We start from the raw sequence: 22,612 nt of genomic DNA, 5'->3' as shown, positions 1-22,612 counted from the left end.
ATTTCCCTAGGTCGCACCAATCAATGTTCGCTTTTGCGCATTCATTCGTCCACTGATGTTTAATTTACTTTGGACCCCTCGGAAAGTGAGAGAGCAGAAGCAAGAATGTGAGAGTGTGTGTGTGTGTGTGTGTGTGTGTGTGTGGAGGGATTGGAGGGGGCCGCGCGTCTGAGCCAATCAGCAGAGAGCATCGCTCATGTCATTTCAGCGCACTGAACACACAGGCTCTTTAACTGACTGCAGACTGCGTGTTTACTCATCGCAGCTAGGATTCAAACTCGCTTTCTGCGTCTCTCCGCTATGCTGACCCGCTGGTTCGCGCTATTTGGATACTGAACAGCTCCACGTCCTCCACAAAGACCGCTGGTTTACTTTCTGTCACCTGGACTCGAGCAAATGACACAATCTGTGAATATTTTCTAACGGCAACGGAAGTAAAATCAACTCATTTCGTCCGCGTAAGTATGTTTAAGGATTACCGCATGCCCTAAAACAGGCCGCTTTGTTTTGTTTTTTTTTTTTTTAAAAAACACGGGGTCGTAAAACGCCTGGTATATCTAATATTGTGATGTGCAAAAACAAGGGGGAATCAGAAACGGTGTTTTTCAGCTGCGTAGGCATGCGTTTAAGGTACCATAACACGAGGCGAAGAAAGTGCGTGAAGTTTCTATGCGCGTGAGAGTCGACGACAAACGAAAAAGATACAGAATTTAGATTTTGTTTTGTTTATTCATTTAGGCCAAAATCTTAAAAAATGTATGTAATTATTAGTGTTGCTTTTGCGCGTTTTATATAACTAAATTAGTCTATTTGGTGACCCCAAAATGTCAAGTGGTCTAACCATGAAGTAAAAAGTAGTCAAATACACAGGCTGCTATAAATATTATTGATGCACGCTTATGAGGGATCTAAAGTGGTCCGCCCTGTTTTTATGTTCTTTTCACAAGCAAACGAACAGGCTTTCTGCGTGTTTTTTATGGTTACTCTACGCTGACTTTGGTTTGCCAGGCAAAATGGATATGATAAAAGTAAAAATGATTTTCACGCATGGAATAATAGTAAAATGAAAAACCAACAGACGTTACAAGTTTCTAAGTTCAGAAATCCAAAGCAATTGTACATGCATGGCATCTGAAAGCATTTAGTTGAACAACTTTACTCCTGAAAAAAAACCCTGACTGAATTCACAAATGATTTAGGATGTATTTTCTGTAAAAAAAAAAAAAAAAAAAAAAGAACTGTATATGTGTGCAACATCGTTTAAACTATGGAAACGACGCACTTTAAGGAGGAATAGTGCGTATAGACGCACTGTGACTTAGAACATATGGATATTTGGTGTGAAGCCCTGCGGGTCTCCAGATGTGTGTATAGACACACACACACACACACACACACACACACACACACACACACACTCAGCTGTTCCCTGTCACTCAGGTCGCTACCGCCATTAAAGTGTCTCTCTTTCCTGTCAATCAGGGTGCCGTTTGGTCTCCTGACATGCAGCTCACCGATCCATGACCCAAAGACTCACCTTTTCCATAATAAAAAGAAAAGAATGCTGTTAGTTGTTAAATACTAGCCGGTGGGGACCATTTCCATATAAGGAGAAAGACACTCTACCTTATCGGTTCTCTGTGAAACATTTGTGTAGACTCGAATTAGCCTGAATGGCGCGTAGCTACTATCTTTCGTTACTAGCTAACGTTAAATCAAAAGTATTTTGATAAAAATATATATATATAACTACTTTCAACCGCACGATGTACATCTGTTTCTTATCTTTGAGGCAGGATAACGAGCGAGTGTTTTGTAAATTAGGTGTTGGTGTCCTCTAGCGGTTGCTTTGCTAGCAAGCGAAGATTTGGCCTGACCACGTCGTCTTGTCCGTTGCTCGGCAACAGACACGAAAAATAATGAATTCATTTACCTTAATATTATTTAGTAATGCAGAAACTTTTGCAAACTTATTTTTTTCTCGTATTTACGGGGAAATAACAGTGTCACCATTCACTCGCCGTCACGTTGGCTAGCATTAGACAGAACAAATCAACTCAATTTTGAGTCAATTTTGTAACACGTTAAAGTTTGCCAGCACCAGAGTTAGCCATTTTGAGGTGATCTACTGCTTTAAGCAATGCTTGGTATTTTAAAAGACGCTCCATGTGGGAGTCAATAACAAACCAGTTAACTAGACCCCTGGGGCTTCTCAGGTGACTTGAGTGGAAGTGGCAGATTTCCAAATGTGGCACCGAACAGAGATCTGAGATTATGTAAAGACTCGGTTAATAGATGAGCCATTACGACCACATGTGAAGCTGGGTTTCAGCTGACGGTACTAGAGAGTGATGTAGTGCGCTTGCTTGCATACCTAAGGCGTGCTTCAAGCTGCTCTTGTGCAACTGACTATTATGGAAAATGAATCAAGATTGTAAATTAAAGTCATTTTCAATTTAGATATGTGGTTAAAGATGGGAAAATCTTGAACAAATTTGCCCGTCTTGACATTTATATGTTTTTTTTTTTTAGTTTGGGTCGATTAAGCTATTTGTGTTTGGAACTTATATGATAGGCAAATTTGTCTAGTATGTGAAATAGAGGGATATTTGTGTGCGAACAAGTCCGCGTGTGTGCGGATAGCTACAAGAACGACAGAAAGAGCGATTCTAAGCCCAGATCTTGGCTGACGGGACATGCTCTGAGGAGTGCTTGTATATGTATCTGTGTTTATTTACTTGAGGTGAGCAGAGGAGCTTCACAGTGGTCCATTTATGCTGAAAGGCCCTGTCGTGTAGTCACCTATGCAAATCACCCCACACCTCGAACACATTTGGCAGCTTTCTATCTGCCCGGCCGGTGAATGCTGCCAAGCACGGAGAGGGGGGCCAGAAACAAGCTGCTCTCTTCAGTTGCGCTGAAAGAGTCAAAGAGTCAGATTCTGATACAGGCCAGCTGGTATTTTAAACTAGCAACTGCTTCAAACCACTTCTTAGACAACAAATATTTCCTCAGATAGCAACGACAACAACATCAGCAGAGCCAAATAGTCTAAAGCAATGCAAGACAATGCCAGTATGAACAGCTGTTTGAAGTTCATAGTGTCATTGTAGTCTTTTGTGCCAGGGTAATCAGGTCAACATTAAATGGAAAAAGGATCAGCTATATTTGCAATTTGTCTCATAACGACATGTTTTCTTTTGCTTAATTTTTTTTTTTCAGAGAGAAAGAGAGAGAGAGAGAGAAAATGTATAATTTACTTTCATTTATAATGTCACGAAAGACATTTATTTCAATGCATGCTTTTCTTTTGAACTCTATTCATCAAGGAATCCTAAAAGATGCATTGCGATTAAAAAAAAAGCTTCTAGCGTATTATATTTAATTTTAGCAAATAAAAGCACTAAACTACAATAGTATAGCAACAACACACAACACAAAGTCCCATTGAAAGCTAAGAGAAGTTGATTAAAAGTGAACCCAGTTAAACTGAGAAAATGGAAATAAGCCACCATGACTGACAGCTTGTAGGTCAACGCACTTGTCTGGCTAGATGTGAGAGATGCTTGAGTTGTTTCTAATTACTCGGAGCCTGAAAAATGAAACACAAATGTCTGGCCTTGGCTCGCCCATGAAACTAAATCATATTCACCGACACGTTGTGGAACAGCGGGTCAATATTAAAACTCGTCATTTTCCACAATCCGGGTTGAAAAAAAAAACACAAGGGAGGAGACAAAAATGTGAGTTTTAAGTATGAGGTAAGAAAGAGTCAATATTTTGCAAAGCCAAGGGATCAGGGCAGTTGATTTGATTTTTTTCTCCCCCTTTTCCTTGTTTAGTTTTTTGTAAATGCAAGTGAGAACAAGTTGATTTGGCAGTGCACTAATTACCCACAACAGGCGGTATCAGAGCAGGAGATTAAAGGCAGGTAATGATTTGGCTCAGTCAGACAGACGGCTGCCGGCAGCTGCCTTATAATCAGAGTGTGAGGATGAGACAAGGTAAACACGTGCGGCAGACGTTCAGCAGCCGGCCGCTTCCGACAGCGAGGAGATAAGGGCATTTCAACCGTGATCGTACAGTCATCCTGACAGCTGAAGGGCGGCGTGCTGCTTGAGTTACGGCTGTTTGGTTTGAGAAGGAGCACAGATCAGTGTTTCCTCTGATACCATAACTGATTGGCATTGAGATTAAATATACATGTACATTACAACTGTAACTGTTTTATAAGAGCAGGTGTGATATTCCAGAGACCGATTTCTTGGCATGTGCACTTCCTCTGATTACTCTCATGTGAATTTTGTCACATTACTAGGTCTTAAAAATTTGCAAATTCAATCAGGATGTCCTTATTCAAGTACATGCACTGTTTCTCTCTCACTCACATGCTTGCCAGTCATTTGCTGGTCAAATACTCGGAGTCGTGGCCTAGCGGTTCATGCACGCACTCAAACACACACAATATGGTCAGTGTGAACTCAAATTGTGTTTGAGGTATTTCCTATTAATGTCTTATTAATGTCAATCTCATATCTTCTCTAGGTAGAAGTAGTTTGAACAATTATGCATTATATTATAGGGCTTCTGCCAATTTAAGCATGTCCATATTCAAATTGGATGACAAATAATCATTAGGTAAGTTTTGGCTCAAAAGAGTTAAGTATACGCAAAGGGATACAAAAAGATTTTAAAAGATTTCTTTTAATACAGTAACTATAAAAAGATAAATACATTTATAATATGTAATCTAAATTTTTTTGCTACTGCTTGAAATTTTGTCAGCTACTGTCGAAGTTTTCATGTTTTTTCTGCATAAAGTAGTTCTTTGAGAGTACAGTATGCATAGATATGCAAGATAGATTATGCAATAACTGGAAGACATTACAAGTGAAAAATCATTTCAGAAAAGGTGCGAGAACCCTGTGCAAACAACTTTATAATAGTTGGTTTTGCGTAGTAAGTATTTTAACTTAAAAAAACATTTCACCTTTAATATACAGCAATAGCTTCTTCCGCATAGCGTGGGATGCTAGACATGCTTATAAATTTTCTGTGGTTTACTAATGAATGCTCGGGGCTTTCCAGCACAAACAGAGATTTTATTGTGCGCTTGTGTTTGGCTGGTAAAGGTACGGGGGTTTAACAGCTAGCATTAATAACAAGTTGTAAAGAATCATCCTGTGTGTTAATATGAATGAACCCCCCGGAAACCAGACCGTTTAGCTTTTCTAGAAAACGAGAAACGTCAGGACGAGATTCATTATTTATACTCGTTCAGCTGTGAAATGCAACATGCAAAGGCTTGTTTTGGAGGCTCATCCTTTCTGCTTCTATGGTTTTCACGCCATGAAGCTGCTGAAATTCACAGTGTATATATGTGTGCATGCATGCGGTTTACTTTAGAAAACCAGAATCTCTTAAAAGGCCCCTGACATCTGTTCAAGGCTTTACCTTTCGATAACACTTGTTGCTCCTCGGAGAGACTTGATGAGGATGATTATATGTTACATTCCCATGGCCCAACTCCTTCATGCCTAATAAGCCAAAATCTTCAACATCTGCAGAAGATAAACAGATTCGTTTGAACGCATCTCACAGCGTACCATAAATAAAAGACAATATACGGACCAAATTATGATATCAGTGTCTTTTGCAGCGCCAAAGATGTACAGTATCACTTTACGATAACCACATGCCCACAAAAAGATTAAGCTACAGAGGAAGTAAAGCTTCAGCCCAGGTTTAAAGAACAGAATAGCATTATTTTGTCGGAGGGGCCCCTGACACAGACAGGCATTATGCGAGGATTACTATATCATCCCATGGTGTTGAATTACATATCACCACCGCCACCCCAAAGCAAGAACTATCCCAACAGGTATAAATAACCTCACAGCGAAAGTAAAGTACAGTCTTGTTTGTCAAAATGGTGATTAGCACCAGGCTTGTCATGTTACCAGCTTATGAATTATGTGAAACAGGCTGGATTGTATAACACCCTATGTGTGTTTTAGCTCAAACAATCAACCTGCCCTGGGGGTCTAGTGTCATTACTGTCGCATACTGCCCCCCTCCTTGGTTTTCTGGCTTGCATTTCCCTGCTGAGAGAGGTGTAATTACCCTCCAAATGGGGATGATGCAAGATAACATTCACAGTTGCACAATTTATCATCCGAATGACTGAAGTCTGTGTTTGGCTCTCTCCGAGCGGTGTGTAGGTGGCCTCCGCTGCTTCTCCAGATCGCTTACTAACACTTGACCATTCGGCCAAAAATAGGTACGCTAACTTCAGCATTTGGAAATAATTGGACATTCTTGGTTTCATTTCGGATTTTAGGCCATTTTACATTAAATGTCGCGATGAAATTGAAACAGTTGCATCTTTTTTTTGTATAGAGATATATATCAGAGTAAAACAGCTTATCAAAAACAAACGTTTTGCAGTCATTTGTGAGAAAGGAGCAGGGCTCAGCAGTCTTTCGTGACTGGAGTTATGGGAAATTATGAGGTCAAAGAATATTACAAAATGACAACTATTAGTACTGTCTGTTTATAAATCGCATCCATAATAAAAGTTTTTGTTTACTTAATATATGTTGTGTACTAAATATATTATTATAAATAAAATATTTGCATGTATATATTTTTATATGTTATATACAAATATATTTAATGTACAAATATAATGTGTGTATATTTATATATACATAATAAATATACCCAGCACACACGTATACCATGTAAACAATCTTAAATCGAATATGATTAACAACTTTAAAACTAGATAATATGAATTGGTAGGTAATAAATGATCACGGATAAAAACAATACTCACTTGACTAAATTAAGTCAAACCAGTCAGTTCACTCAGCGGCCATTTTGGAAACTCCCCAGAGCAGCTATCTCCAGTCATCCAAGTACAGCTCTACAAGATAAAACTGAAATCTTTGTCAATTTTACATCGCAAATGAGACATCCAGTCATTAATTGCACTTCTTTAGCACAAAACTTGCAAATAAAAACTGTATTTTTCAGGCTAGTCAAGCTAGCACAACACCAGTCACCTTTTTCAAAGAGGCTTCTTTAGCTATGGGGCGGGGCTTCCATTCTACTATTAAAAATATGATTGGTAGTACTGTATTTCAGCTGAGAGTATTTATGTTACATTGTAACACAGCCACACAATTGCAAGGTGTCCGTGTTTTACATACATCACACTTGAGTAACTAAACTAACCATTTAAAGCTCATTAACAAAAGCCGTTAGTTTACTTAGAGCTTTCCTTTCACCAAACGCTAGCAGTACGTTGCCGTTATTGTTACAGCCACGTGAGCGTAAACTGACATTAGACGGTGAGGTTCGTCAACCACATTAAGTCAATGATCTCTTCATCGGCACCTGGTTAAACTGCACGCCAGGATCCGGAGCCAGGAAAAACTAACTAATGAACTAGCAAAACATATCAGGCTCATTGCTTCAACATGTTGCAGTGTATCCTTGCTAATAAAAACAAATCGCACGGACTTGTACCTCTCCTTGTTATTCCTGTCTGTTGCGCTTCCTCTGTGTGTCGACCTGGGAGTAAAATCTCCTTAATAATCACAGTGAGCAGCATTAGGAGCAGATGTTCGGTGTTCGTTCGGTATGAGGCAAATGATTGTAATTAGGAGATGTAGAGGTAAGGGCCTGATGCTCTCTGTGGAGTTTGAGGAGGGTTGTTGTTGGGCTGGGTGGTCTTCAGCTCTCTACGTGAGGCCCCCCAAGACATTTTTCTGACCACCTCTAATTACACATGATTTTGTGGTCGCAAGACTTTAAATTTCACTCTCATTATGAGTAATTAATGCACACATGTACAACGTATACTGTTAAACATTAAAAATTGCTGGCAGTCAGACAAATGGCCTGGTGGACACTGTATGTATACCTTGTCTCTTTAAGTCTAGAACGTCCGGTATGGGTCAGATCTCATAGTGCTGTCGAATGATTAATCGTGAATAATCACATTCAAAATAAAACTTTTTGTTAACATATGTGCACTGTGTATATTTATTATGTACATATAAATACACATACAGCGTATGTTTTGGAAAAAAAATGACGTTTATATTTATATTCATATAGTTTAAATTTTTTAATGGATACATGCATGTGTATATTTATAGAAATAATAAATACACAGCACACGCACATATATCATGTCAACAAAACCTTTTATTTTGAATGCGATTAATAAATTAACAGCACTAATTTCATAAACAATCGAACAAAAAGGAAATACATTTAAATCAGTTATTATATTGTAAAAAATATAGCAATTGATCAAAAATACAGGAAAATAAATAATTATTAGCGTATCACTGCTATTAAATATTTAGTGTATAAAATAAAAAAAACTTTGTTTAGAATAAAAAGTAATAGCAGCAACTATTATTGTTTATATAATTTATTATAGCATGTATGCGATCCTAAATTGCAAATATTAATGCCTTTCAAAAAAAATATTGCCCCAGGGACAGCTTTCGTATCTTTTTTAATCATTATTTCTTTAAAATAAATAATATTTTGGTATGAAAAGACACCTGGACATTATTGAGGCAAACAATAATAATTAAAATTGATGGGTTTGTGCATGTCTTCTATCTCATCGTTACATTTGTGAAATTGTATATCCTCTGCGGGTAAGCCCACCTGTGTCTGGAGAGGTTAGCGTGACCTCTCCTTTTTTAAAGTGGAATGTATCAGTTAACAATATCAAATTAGGCAGGCAGGAGAGGGCATGGAGGCCAGTATTAAAACAGAGCCCATTATGGACTAAATGCCTGCACACACGCAGCTGGATCCCTGCAGATGAGAGGCCAGACACGTACCGCATATATTATCATTACTATAATCATCTCCACATTATACCATATACTTCTATAATACAGTCACACCTAAATGCAATTACAGTATTTAAAAAAGTCTCAAATACAGTATTTTACAGTCAACACGGGTTCAGGTCAGGTTTCCAAAAATTCATGCATCCACAAGAGGACAAAATACAAATATCTTTTTAACATGTCACTCTTTCTTTTCAGTCTAGTGTAATACATATAATTTGCGTGGCAATCGTATTGAATTAATGTTGTTTTTACTGTACTGAGGCATGAAAACTATCAATAGAGGCTTATGTAACACAATACACCATGAATCCCCATGGGATTTAAATAGGATGACGATGTTTTTTTTTAAATTAAGGGACCTTTATGTACTTGCTAGACGTTTAAAACAGTGGCTAATGCCCAAAGGATGTAAATTAGCTTGTGTGAAAACTTTTAAAAAGCTCTTTATCAAACAGCGTGTCTCTACACATTACAGCGTGTCAGTACTGCTGGCTAATCTGACCTTTCCACTTGCCAAACTATTCACGAACATGACTACTTCCTTTTTATTAAGCTTTACAACCCTGTGAAGGTGTCTTGCAAACATTCATTGGCAGGCTATAAAGTTTTGGCACATATAAGTTTACCGTTTTCTTTTATGACCTGATATCTCACACCAGCTTGTGCCTTTTTACTCTTCTGGGAGTCTGAGTATTAACACGACAGTGAGAAAAGCACTTGCTGAAGCATTGATAATGGATATGGTGTTTTGACTGGCAGCAACGGGTGAGACTTTAAATCACTTTAATCAGGCTTCAATGTCTGGAAGGCAGTTTCCAGGTGTGAATAGTCAATTCAATTCAAATTCAGACTTCAGTAGTGAGTTCAGGAGTGTGTGAATGGGCTGATAATGGGTGACACTGCGATTGAAGGGAAAGTAGACGCTTGGTGATCTGCACTGTATGGAAAATGGAGGCATGACAATTTGAGATTTCAGTAAAGTCGAATGTTTAGTTTGTGCATTTAAAGTATAAATGTTTCTGATTAAGTTTTATGAGAATATCAGTAGTTTTGCTTAGGAATATATAAGAATATTTAGATTAAAGGCTGTTGCACACCGAGTCTGCACATTGAAAAATAAATACGACCTCATGTCGTGCCAATCACGTTTCTACACTTCCCTTACAAACTTTCTTCCACCATAAAAAAAAATTTGTATCAGGTTCGATTTTCGCATCCGTAGCACGCATTTCAATTAAAAGCATGACAAATATATATTTTAGACTCAGTGTGCAAGGATTTAATATGTAAACTTTATGGAAATATTTGAACTTTCATTACGGTCACTGATTTTAAGAGACTATTACAAATGCAACAAATGTCTTCAGGAAAATTTTCTAGATATATAATGTAAAATTAATGTAAGAGAGTAAATTAGTACCTAGTTTTGACAATTAAACTCATACAAGAAACTATTAATACATAACTATATATATTTTTTTCATTAAAATGTTTTAACGTTTTTTTTTCACAAAAACCTTGAATTTAAGATTTTGCAACTTTGGAAATCAGGACTAAAACATTATTAAAACAAATGTACATTTTAATCTAAATGACAATCTATTTATTTGTTGCTCACCTCTTCTCTTATTTTCTTGGTACATAAACCACACTAGCACCTTGTATAATGAGCATCAATGACGTCATGTGACGTTTGTCCTAAATGATTATAGTTTAAATAAAGGCATTAGTAGGTGTTCAACCCACTGCTAATTTAACCGTTTGGCAGAAGCCTTCGCTTGATCTTAAAGTCACGCGGCCGACTATATTCTCTGTTTGTCATAATGCAATTACACTACAAAAATGCTCAGACACGGAAAATATGTCAGAGCGAGTCTGTGTCAACTCACAGTTATGCCCTGAAAGACTTTTCAGTGCGTCATCACTTCCTCCTCCGTAATCCTCAGTGTTAATCAAATCAGAACGACTGATCTAAGGAAACGGCTTCCGAGAGACTGTATTGGTCCACGGTTGTCAGGTGAGAGAGACTCTGATGTGTTGTTCTGAAAGTGTGAATTAAAGCACATACGGTGTGAGGCATTACAATTCGGTCGTTATCAAATCAACAGCATACTCACCCATCCTGCAGAGGCTGTGATATAAATGGCTTGGACTGGATGCAGAGAAAAGAGGTAAACCATAGCAAGGCATCAAGCACTTTGTTTTTGACGGTATTGCTTACAAATGTTGGTTTTTCTGTAATTGGAGCAGCTGTTTACGACCAATTGTGCCACGATCCATTAATCTGATGCCTTGTCATTAACACGGGAAGGAAAGAGCGAATCTAAATACTTAGAGAGATGAGCAAAGGGAGCATGGGTCTGCACAGGGGTCAGGGGTCAGTGAAAAAAGCGTCATTAGTTAGGTAGCACTGACATGTGAATGCAGTGAGGCAGCATCCATTCTTAAACACATGTCAATTGGCGTGGCAATGAGGTGAAATATGCGTTATCGCTTATAATGGCTTGCCAGGGGAAGGTCGGCCCATTTTACAATGGGAAGAGGAGGATGTGAACCCTAGGTGTTTCGCACGTAGCTTCCCTTTCCTTTAAGATAGTGCAGAGGTAACTGCAGGGTTTTGCTGTAATAGGCTGCAAACTTAAGCTAAGGAAGCAGGAAGGGTTGTGAACCTGCTCTGGGAAATGATAGGAAAAAGGCCCATTAACTGCAGATTCTTCGTCTATATCTAGACAAACATTCACAATAAGTGGCATTTTCTCTAGAAAATTAAGGTTCTTCTTTCTCATTAATTCTCTTGGTTTCATATTTCTCTTATTAAGAATCGCAGTGGCATTTTCTGCCATTTTAATGGTGTTCCTGATAAGCATCTTAAGGAAAGAAAGGGGTTTCTAATATAGATCGTCCTAATGGTTAAGTGGTTCTTCACAGCTTCGGCCAAAAACCAAGGAGGAATCGTATTGGCTAGCTTGTACTCTTGTTTCTATCTTATCTCGCTGTCTACAACGACCTCTCTGGAAGTTCTGGAAGACGCTCGAGTTCTTCACGGTGACTTGGATGATTTGGCAATTGTTCAGTCTAGCAGTTTCACACAGGCTTAATGTGGCGTTTCGACTGGATTGTGATTAAGTAGCTATGACCAAACAGAGATGCGTGTGAGGAGGGTCCAGCTTTTGTGTTATGCGAGTATGATAAAACCAGCACATGTGTCATTAAACACTTGCACAATTTTAAAAAAAGATGAAATGAAATATAACCCTGAAACTTATGTTTTTTGATCATTGTTCTTAAAGCTTCTTGAGAGAATATGAGTTCTCCGTGGTTTTCCTTTGTGTGATTCTAGAAATGGAAAGGAATCAACACAATAAGGTCATTGTTTCCGACTGAAGTGTGGAGGTGAGAGATGGCCATTGGGGCCATCATCACTGTCAACACACCGAGTTCAGTCTGAAGAAATGAAGAGGAGGAGGATAGGTTATAGAAATGCCTTAGAACATGTGAGAAGCAAATCACAAGTAGATTTGGGAAACAACCCGTATGGCCATTAAGGTCTGATAAGAGAACAAATTGACAAATTAACATTGAAAGAAATTGGGGTCCAAAACAACAGTGGACAGATGAAAGTCATTCAGTATTGAAAGAACACAAGAGTGCTCTCTGCACTCTTCCTCCACTACTTGCATTAATTGGAACCTTTTCCCTAAAGCAATTTTTGAAACAAATGCACAGATATAAAGTATTGCAACAGCCGTTTACATAATTCATTATTCCAATCCCATATCTGATTCTGTGAGGTTAACATATAATTTCCTTAGCACTCCCTGTTCTTCCTTGACATGATAAACGTAGCTGAAATAACAGGAACTCTTGGCCACTGATGGAAAATAACAAGCCCTTGATGCTACTTATGCAACATTCAATGGCGTATGAACCCTTCCAGGATGTACTTGACTTTGAATGTTTAAGAACAAAACAAATGGCTCTGTGGATTGAAGAGGGTTTGCCGTGGGATGTGGACAGCTCTCTTACAGCTGGAATTTGGATGAAGGTTGTTTTGGGATGGGGGTGGATTTCAGATTAAAGTGTAGGGGGAGGGCTTGAGTGTGAAGGGGGCTGGCCCAGTGGGGGGGTATGACTACAAGGAGACATGCTACTTGGCACACACATCGATGCATTCATTTCAACGTGTTCACAAACACCGGAAACAACTGCATTCGCACTGACTTCGTAAGCTACAAAGCCTCAGGGGAATTTAGACGGAATTTACCTGATATTGTTGTGGACATGCTTGCTAGACTCCAGTGTAACTTGCACTAATTGGTGGCTTTTCCTGAATGCTATAGGATGCATTACACACAGGTAAGATGCTTCTCAAAATACAAAATACAATCAAGTTTAAACTAGTTTTGCACTGTAAATATGAAATTCTTCACAGTTTGATTGAGTGATAAGTATTTGATGACAGGCAGAAAGTAGCAGTTAATAACTTAGTTAATAGCAGAAATAACTTGTTATGGAAGTACTACATTTTAGCATTACGGAGCTGAGATGTTAAGGGTTTACAATACAAGAATACACTTGCAATATCTTGGTACCAGTTTTAGTGGGGTCTAATCACTATATAGCAGGTATAATCGAGCTACAGCAGGTTTTCATTTCCTCTGTCAAAGTTTGCATTACAATATATAAATAAAAAATTTGAAGGACTAAATATGCCATGCATTTTCTTTTCTTTTTTTTTTTGAGTGTTGAAGCTAATGGTAGTACAATTAATGCATATATATTCTGCAAACTTTATCTAGTGGCAAATTTACATAGCAAATGTGGATTTTAGGTTTTCTTTACACTGCTTAACGCTGCTCAAAGGTGGCATAAATGGATTTATGCAGCAATTACAAAAATATATATTTTTTTTATACTAGGGTCTGAGGTAGGTGAACACTTATAAAGTGTCATACAGCTCAATTTTTGGTCCGTATATGCATGTATCAATGTTTGGTCACACTGTTGCTTGTAGCATGTCAAACTCGCTTAGCTTACTTGACACTTTACATTAGAGAAACTTTTATATCCTAGGCTTGACAACAGTGGCACTGTGAAGCCCGGGCTTGTTGAATCTCAGCCTCAGGTGGAATGGTTGTAATCCAAGCCTCCGTTAATCCACACACCGGTCTGTGTTTATTTCATAAGTGTTTCATATTTGACACGGTAACTCCCGGCCAGAGCTGAACGCACACTTTCCTGTCTGAGGTGCCAGTCAGATCAGTGGCATACATCTAGAGCGTGTTTACATTTCTCTGCTGTTGCGACTTTTCAAAAACGACCTCTCTTCAAATGTTCCTTTCCTTATATGTACGTTCCTTTGAAAACAGGGCAGAGTAGATCCGTTCTGTTTTTGTTTTTGCCACAAAGCCACGCATTGTGTCGGTGCCAGAGAGTGACAAGGTGTAATGTGAGTGCTTGTGTATGTTGGCCCTGGAAGTCACAGCAGGCATTTCCTACCCTTTAAGCCTTTTTTTTTTTTTCCAAAGTTGGCAGAGAAAATACCAAAGCCTTATATGTGTTTGCGTATTAAAACAGGCGATTGAAATTATTTTATAAATGTATAGAGCCCTAAATTAATTCAGTTTCTTTTCTAAGGCATTCATTAAACATCCTAGTCTGGCACTTTTTTTGATTGCTTGGTTTAGAGGATTGGATGTGGATTTGACCATTCATTGTCATTCAGATGTGGTAATTGGTGAGAAGCTACTGGGCACTCATGTGAGAAATTAATTCGCATTTGACCGGGGTCATAGAAGGTGAGCTGTATTGTGATTGAGGCAATCCAAATGACATTTTCCATTAAGAGAACAGGGAAATTGTTATCTGCCCCAAGATATCCCTACCTATCGATGCCTCTTTGTATTGCAAATCTATTATATTTGCTTCTTAGGGTAGTTAAAATACTGGGAATAACATAACTCATAACATGCACAAGACCAGAAACCATCTAATAGGATATTTGGGAGTTAAGACCTCTGATAAAACATTTAATCAGTAATCTGTCACATAATGGAACAAAAAGTTCTTAGGACTTTCTCTGTGACTCAAGGGCAAGCAGAGAGAGGGGGCTTGTGAAGCTCCGACCTCAACCCAAACAAGGGTGTTCACACACTATATCGAGCTCATTTGCAATTCAAAACACTTAAAGTAGGAGTGTTCTTTTCAACACCTTGGGACCAAAGGCATTTTATCTGACAGAAAGTACTCTGAAGTGCTTAAGCATCAAGATAAAGAAGGCCTGGAGAAAGAGCCACGAGTGTTTAATCCTGCTCCGTGTACACACTGACATCTTATCTGCAGGCTTAAGGCTTGGTCTGAAAGGCAAGACTCTGCTAACATTTTGAAAGCACAACTTCCCTTTATTTTAAAAATCTGGCAATTCTCAAAGCTCAGATAGATAAAGGAAACCGCACACTGTGTACGAGCACCGGGAGTTGCTCTCTCTCTCCATTTTAAAGAACATTCTTCTCCTAAGGATAATGCATATTTCACAAAACAGATGCAGCTGTAAAGTTTGGGTATCAAACTTTAAAACCTAAATCCTCTTTTTTTTTTAATCTGAACAGTGGCCCCATCTGATGAGTCTTGAGGCTACATCAGGGATCTGGCCCATTACCCGGGCACCGGACATGGACTCGAGAGGAGCCAAAGTGGCAATAGGGTTTCAGAGGAGCTCAACCTCTGATGATGACTCTGGGTGTGCTCTGGAGGAGTACACATGGGTTCCTCCTGGACTACGACCTGAGCAGGTAAACCTTAAGCTTATCCCATTATATGCATAGATTTCTCACCGAAGTCAAGAGCAAACAGCCGTAACTTGAAGTATAAAGCATAACTCACACTTTTGATGCTTCTAATTATCTGCAGACACCCTGAAATTCAGGCAGAAACTGTCTTTCCCTTTCCGACTCCACAATTTTTTTTAGACATTTCATGCCAGACAGAAGCAGCATTCCCTTTTTCGTGGTTTTACTTCAAGTCTGATTCTCAGCCAATTTAGGTTTGTGATATAAAACCAGCCAGTCAAGCTTTTGAAGTTTGATGGCTGCCTTCACACTTGGGTATGAGATTTTAAAAGGGAGTCTGAGCTTCTGAATGTGAAGTTTAGGAAATCCATGCATTGCTGGCATCTTATCTGCTGTGAAGCACAGCTGCACATGACCTTGCACAGAGGCCAACGGCTCTTAATGAATGTACACTTTGACGTAGGCAAAGTCTGGCAAGCTTTCTTTGTGGCGACTGGACCCTCTCAACCTTGACATTGTGCACACATGCATCCTATATCTGACTGACAGGGTGTTGATGGGCAGCACAAAGCCAACTCAGAACACTTTTAAAGGGCAGAACAACTAATATAGAACTACAGAGGTAGGAAAATTAGAGAGAGAAAATATTTACATGTTGAACAGTTGAACCATTTTTCTTAGAAAAGAAATGCCATTGTGAGGAACGAGAATTAGCTGTAATTGCTTTGAATCCTCCCTGCGGTGTACAAACTGTTGAAGGCATTTTATTTCCCCACTGAGACGAGTCTCAGCAAGTGAAGTCATTAATGGCAAACTGCTTAAACAAACTACTGCCATACTATGGCAGGAAAATTAATAGCATTGTTTTCAAAAAATATATTAAATGACTTTTTAGTTTGCATGCCGATAAATCGAATGTTTGCTAGAACTTGTATTGTCTGGTAAATATTTCCCAAATCCACTGTTTAATGAAAACCATATTCTACCATTACATTGAAACTATGTAACTATTAATGCGGGGGTTTCAACACTTTACAAAATATAAAAACATTTAAGTAAAATTTTACAATTCATAAATTATAACATCCACTACTATATACTATTTTAAGACAGCTATTGAATTAGACAAGTACAAATTAACTACTGAATTAGATTAAGTTACCATATAGAACCTTATTGTAAAGTGTTACCGCTTTAAAAATATTACCACTGTCAAAGCTGGTGCATTGGCTTAAACTGCTTGATTTGTACTTGTGTGGTTCAAGTACTAGTCCTAACAAAACAGCCATTTAGTAAACCTGCTTTCTTGCCCTGCTGTGTGCAGTAAGCAAACAGACCCGAGACTGTGTCTAGGGGCTAGTTGGCACTTTCCAGAAACAAGGCAATACACAAACACACATGCAGAACCAACGGGGGTGGAGGCTGGTCTAGAGTCAAAGAGGGACTGGAGTGAAGCTGAATGTGTTTTTCTAACCCCCACCTTCTCCTCGTTTTTCAAAACGTGGAGTGGGAGGCCTGACATCCTTATGAAAGCTCTTCTCTCAGCTCTGTGAAATGCACTGCAATCAGCTTTGAATGAGGAAGAAACTGTAACTTGAAGGCAAAAACATAATTCCTGAGGTTTAGAGAGAATTTAGGGCAATTTGTACGACAGCTTTCCGTATCGAATCCCACTCACATCCCAACCCCACTGCTACAGAAATAACAATCTGCCTTCATCTGGATAGTAACACTTAAACACAAGGAACATTCCAGCAGGCATCTATCTTTGTGTCTTTAAAGGCGTACAGCCCCATAAATATTCTTCAGGGTCGCCACTGACAGACACCGCTGTTTAAGCGCTTTGTCCCGGTCAATGATATACCCACTTCCCCCTTGTTGGGGGAGACAATCGGGAGAAGCCAGTATGACAGGTTGAATGATGTAGCACCAATTGAGGCTGGTGTCTCATTTCAGCTTTCAGCTGTTGAAAGCAAACCCTAATCCTCTCACTCTCTGTTTGCCTTCTTTCTCCATTAGGTTCAGATCTACTTTTCGTGCCTGCCAGAGGAGAAGGTGCCATATGTCAACAGCCCAGGAGAGAAACACAGGATCAGACAACTTCTCTATCAGCTGCCACCACATGACAATGAGGTACGAAGGGAAAAAAAAAACGAATGATGAAAGTGACAGAGATGACTGCTGGAATACACAATGGGGAGAACTTTATGATCTCGAAGACAGAAGTGCATACAAATCCCTCTCAAGTTTGCATACAAAGATGTTTTAGTTCCATCACAAAGGGGTATCTTTCTCCTTTCCTGTAGCAGCAATAAAATGCTCCTCTGTGATTTTTATGGTGCTTGCTGTAAGTCCTAGTCCTGTGCACTTTAGCAAATTCCTGGCATAACTGTGGGTTACAAAAAGGCTCTTCACGTGTGGCATCCCCCACCCGCCCCCAGGGCCAAACAGAGCAAATTGTTTCTTTTGTCATCTTGTACAAGTTCCACAAGTCTGTTGTAAACTTTGAGGTTGATCTATGAACTTTTTAATTTAGACCCAGAAAAGAAACTCACTACTTCGGCATTAAATGCAAACTTTTCCCACCCGTTAATAAAAAAAACTAAACAAAAAACTAATCCTTTGATAACACTTATATCAGCTATCCATCTGTTCTTCATTTAAACCAATCTTTTTTTACCTTTGCTTCAACACAGATCCGATACTGCCAGTCCCTCAGTGAAGAGGAGAGACGGGAACTCCACATGTTCAGCATTCAGAGGAAGAAAGAGGCACTTGGGAGGGGAACACCAAAACTGCCTCCCAGAGCCCTCCAGCACGTTTGCGAGCATGTAAGTATAAACGTTCCTGGTATTTTTCCCACAATCTGTTAAAATTTCAACTTGCAAATATCAAAATTAAAAATAGGGCATGAAAGAGGCCACACTGAAACTCCTGAAGGTGATTTTGCAACTATATAGTAGTTCCTGTGACCATTAATTCTGTCCATATCAAATCTACTTACGTTTATGAAAATGCAGTTTCTGCTTCATGTTATATTCACTTGGAAACAGTGTTGATTTGTCATGGCAAATCAGACAACTTGGAATCGGGCAAATGGTCCAATTATGGCCTAAAGACAACCACAGCACAGAGAAAATTCATGGAAAAGATTAAGTATTACAACACACAATCTTTGGCTGAAGACCATCTCCTTCAGGGGCTGGAGTTAGCACATGAGAGCCAGTTCAGAGGGTTGTTTCCTGTTGAGAAGACTTATAAACACAAACCAAAAAAGTCTAGCATCATAATACCTCCAAATAACAGATGTATCCCTTCACCACAAATTGCCACACAAGACACTGCAGAGCAGTGCTAATCTCGAGGCTCTGGTTTCCGTTGCCGAAAAAAAATTGCGGGACACTCAACACCCCTGTTTCCAAGGCCAACGGCCATGTAGTAATAATGGGAAGCAGCTGTGAAATGAATACTTTGGCAAAAGTACTTATAAAAAGACCATGATCATACATTTGGTCATGCTCAGTTGGTCTTTAGAAGCCTATTTCAACAGAGATGGAGGTCTATTTTAATTAAAACTTAATATCTTTGTTCCAAAGAAGAATGTAGAATAAAGCCCAGTAAAATGTAGGATGACTTTGTATGACCAGAGTAGCCCTTAATTCTCATAAATTCATTTTTTTTTAATTGCAGTGTAAAGAGAACATTAAGGGTGGAGAGATGGCGGTGTTTGCTTCACGAGCGGGACCCGGACCTTGCTGGCACCCAGCGTGCTTCACTTGTTCCACCTGTGAAGAACTTCTGGTAGATCTCATCTATTTCTACCACAATGGCAAAATTTACTGCGGTAGACATCATGCAGAGCTTCTGAAGCCACGTTGTTCAGCTTGTGATGAGGTGAATATAGATCTAATTTTCTAAAGGACCAATATCTGAAGAAACTAAATGTACATAGGCAACACAAATTTCTAATTTTGTCTCTTCATTAGATAATCTTTGCTGATGAGTGCACTGAAGCTGAAGGTCGTCACTGGCACATGAAACACTTCTCTTGCTTCGAGTGCGAGACTATTCTAGGAGGACAGAGGTACATCATGAAGGATGGCCGTCCCTTCTGCTGTGGATGTTTTGAGTCACTATATGCAGAGTACTGTGAGGCCTGTGGGGAGAATATTGGTGAGTTACCTTTGGAACAACCAAAAACTGTATGGCAGGGATGACTCTTCCTGCTCCTGGAGGTCCACCTTCTTGCAGACTTTAATTCCAACCGTGTCCAGCATTCCTCTACAGGAAGGTGGCTCTTCAAGAGCAGAATAGGGCGACTATGTTACACCTGTATGAATACCTGGTTGAAAAAGTACAGCATTTCTTACTTGCCGATTTCTCTTCATTCAGGAGTCGACCATGCTCAAATGACGTATGAGGGTGTACACTGGCATGCTACTGACAAATGCTTCTGTTGTGCCCAATGCAAAACATCCCTGCTGGGCTGCCCGTTCCTTCCAAAAGAGGGCCGGATCTACTGCTCTAAGGACTGTAGCCTAGGTGAGGACGTCCATGCTTCTGACTCTTCAGACTCAGCTTTTCAGTCCGCCAGATCACGGGAATCTCGACGTAGCATACGAATGGGAAAGAGTAGTCGGCCTACAGAGCAGTGCCAGCAAACAAAACTCTATTCAGCAACAGATTGCAGGACCCCCAGTCTCTGTGGTGACAACAGTGACAACACGGAGACTGTGTGTCATCAACTGGAGAGAATCAACTTTGCACAGGACAACTACTGGAGAGAGCGTGATGAGCATGACGGCCCTGAGGACTGTGTGGAAGATTGGGCTGAGCATGAAGACTACATGACTCAGCTGCTACTGAAATTTGGAGACCGTGGTGTCATTCACACGGAGGATATCAGGCCAACTGAGCCATGGATGATGAAAGACTCAGAGAGCAACAGGACCAAACCAGAAATGAAGATCAGCAGCCATAATTTGGCAAGTAAGAAACACCACACAGAAATGTTTTGGGCCCAATCTCAGGATGGACTTGGAGACTCTGCCTATGGTAGTCACCCTGGTCCAGCTAGTGCTAGAAAGATTCAAGAGCTGGAGATGGATCAGGGAGCAGTACCTGGATTCTGGTCTGAGCCCAGGCAATGGTATGAGGACTCACTGGAGTGCATTACAAGTGAATTCCAGAAGGCAGAGCTCAACATCAGAGATTCTATGGATTCTCTAGCCCTCTCAAATATTACAGGTAGGAATGTCACTTTCAAACAGCATCTATCAGTCTTGATCAATTTTAAATTAATCTTAAATCTTAATGACTCATTCTTCCATTTCACAGGAGCTTCAGTGGATGGAGACAGCAAAGAGAGACAGACCATCTACTCCCTCCAAAACATGAAAGACCAAGAGAGAGAGTTGGATGATTGTGATAACATTAGTAACATGGGCACACTAAACTCCTCAATGCTCCACAGAAGTGCCAATTCCCTAAGGAGTTTAACCTCTGAGCTGGACCGAGAAGAGACACTGAGGCAAGGAGAGAGGGATGATGAGGAAGAAGAGGACAGAATTCCATCCTATTTTGGAGAGGAACCACCCTCTCCACTGCATCTTCCAGTGTTGAGGAGGACCAAGTCTCAATCTCAGCCCCAATCCAGACCTCAGCAAGTGAAGTTCTCTGATGACGTTATGGATAAAGGATGTTATGGTGGACTAGGCTTGCGGCAACCACCGATGAGCGAGAGGACCCGCAGACGGACTTATCACATGGAGGAGGAGGCACAGAGGCGTCCTGCTAACAGACATCACAAACGCAGACAGGGCCGGAAAACACGTTCAGAAAATGCCTTGCACCTGCCTTCCAAAAATCGGGGAAAATTGCATGTTGTGCCTCAGATAATCAGCTCAAGCATACCAGAACCCAGGAATGGTATTCTTTTAAATCACTCGGCACACAGTCAGCATTCTTATCGTCAAACCCCATCAGACTTTGCTCAGCAGGGCATGGTCCGAATGGACCATTTCCAAAACTTTTGTGACGATGACGACGACGACGACGATGATTGGTGTTCGACATGCTCCTCTTCATCTTCAGAGTCAGAAGAGGAGGGATTCTTTCTTGGTCAGCCAATCCCTAAACCCAGATCTCAAAGTTTTCATTATTACACAGACGACTATCCAACCCGCGTCACTGCTTTAACACCTCCTTTCGGTTCACGGACCAAACTCAAAAAGAAAGGTCATAAGGGCAAGAACTGCATAATTTCTTAGACTTTGGACTGAAAGCTGACATCTGCTACAGCTGGAACATACACAATTGTGATTTTAAAGAAGCTGGAAAACAAAACTTTTTTTCTGGAGTTTTCTGCAAATACGAAGTGTCAGTTGTGTTGCTGTTGGTATGAGCAATGAAAGTAACAATATTTCTTTGTACATTGTATAGCAAAAGCATTATTCCCAAAAACGCTAAATTTCTTGAGTAGCATGTAGACTAACTAAATAATTATTTAATAGTGCAAGCAATGTATATTTGTTAAATTAAGATTGGAATACTGATATTTTTATATCCAAATATGTTAAATGATTAATTACCACAATTCCTGGCCTCAGATGGAGTTGTAATTATTATTCAAAAAAATTGAGGTTTGCCATTTTATTGACCAGGGGTTTGCAAATGCAAAATATATATGCACTATTCATATGCTTAATGGCCTCATTATGTTACTCTGCAGGTGTAATAACTGCACCCTTAAACATGTTTCTGTCTACAATATGCTTATGCGCTTAAACAGTGTTGGGGGGAATATTCTCTCTATTATGTACATTTCACCACAGGTAACATACTATCCTTTTTAACATTAAGATGTCAATAAAATTATTCGAGAGCGATTTAATACATTCCATTTCACTTGGATTTTTCTCACTTGCTCATAGGCTG

At 39.6% G+C, this 22,612-nt stretch overlaps 1 protein-coding gene and 1 long non-coding RNA gene across 3 annotated transcripts in view; one reads left to right on the top strand and one right to left on the bottom strand.

Annotated features, from left to right (window-relative positions):
* The window catches only part of LOC122342579, a 28,419-nt gene extending 20,543 nt beyond the window's left edge, over positions 1–7,876 (bottom strand). The window contains exons 1-2 of the long non-coding RNA XR_006250600.1: positions 6,839–7,876; positions 5,455–5,561 (exon numbers count right to left, since the gene is read on the bottom strand). This is a non-coding gene — a long non-coding RNA (uncharacterized LOC122342579). The remainder of the gene's footprint in view (positions 1–5,454; positions 5,562–6,838) is intronic.
* prickle1b (prickle homolog 1b) lies at positions 221–22,572 on the top strand. Of its 2 annotated transcripts, none has more exons than XM_043236510.1 (8): positions 221–458; positions 15,497–15,679; positions 17,696–17,809; positions 18,373–18,507; positions 19,367–19,570; positions 19,663–19,849; positions 20,069–20,923; positions 21,014–22,572. In XM_043236510.1, exons 2-8 carry the CDS (start codon positions 15,509–15,511, stop codon positions 21,943–21,945), a joined length of 2,598 nt encoding a protein of 865 aa, XP_043092445.1. In that variant the 5' UTR covers positions 221–458; positions 15,497–15,508; the 3' UTR covers positions 21,946–22,572. The 2 variants fall into 2 exon arrangements, with proteins under 2 accessions (XP_043092445.1, XP_043092444.1); XM_043236509.1 differs by lacking the exon at positions 221–458 and adding an exon at positions 13,040–13,244.
* The last annotated feature ends 40 nt before the right edge of the window (positions 22,573–22,612 follow it).

The sequence above is a fragment of the Puntigrus tetrazona genome, chromosome 4 (assembly GCF_018831695.1).
Source record: "Puntigrus tetrazona isolate hp1 chromosome 4, ASM1883169v1, whole genome shotgun sequence".
NCBI lineage: Eukaryota > Metazoa > Chordata > Actinopteri > Cypriniformes > Cyprinidae > Puntigrus > Puntigrus tetrazona.
This window is presented reverse-complemented; position numbering and strand designations above follow the sequence as displayed.

Coding starts and splice junctions, on each gene's coding strand:
- prickle1b (XM_043236509.1), top strand. Junction 15,680..17,695: donor CTGGACTACGACCTGAGCAG/GTAAACCTTAAG, acceptor TTTCTCCATTAG/GTTCAGATCTACTTTTCGTG. Junction 17,810..18,372: donor TGCCACCACATGACAATGAG/GTACGAAGGGAA, acceptor GCTTCAACACAG/ATCCGATACTGCCAGTCCCT.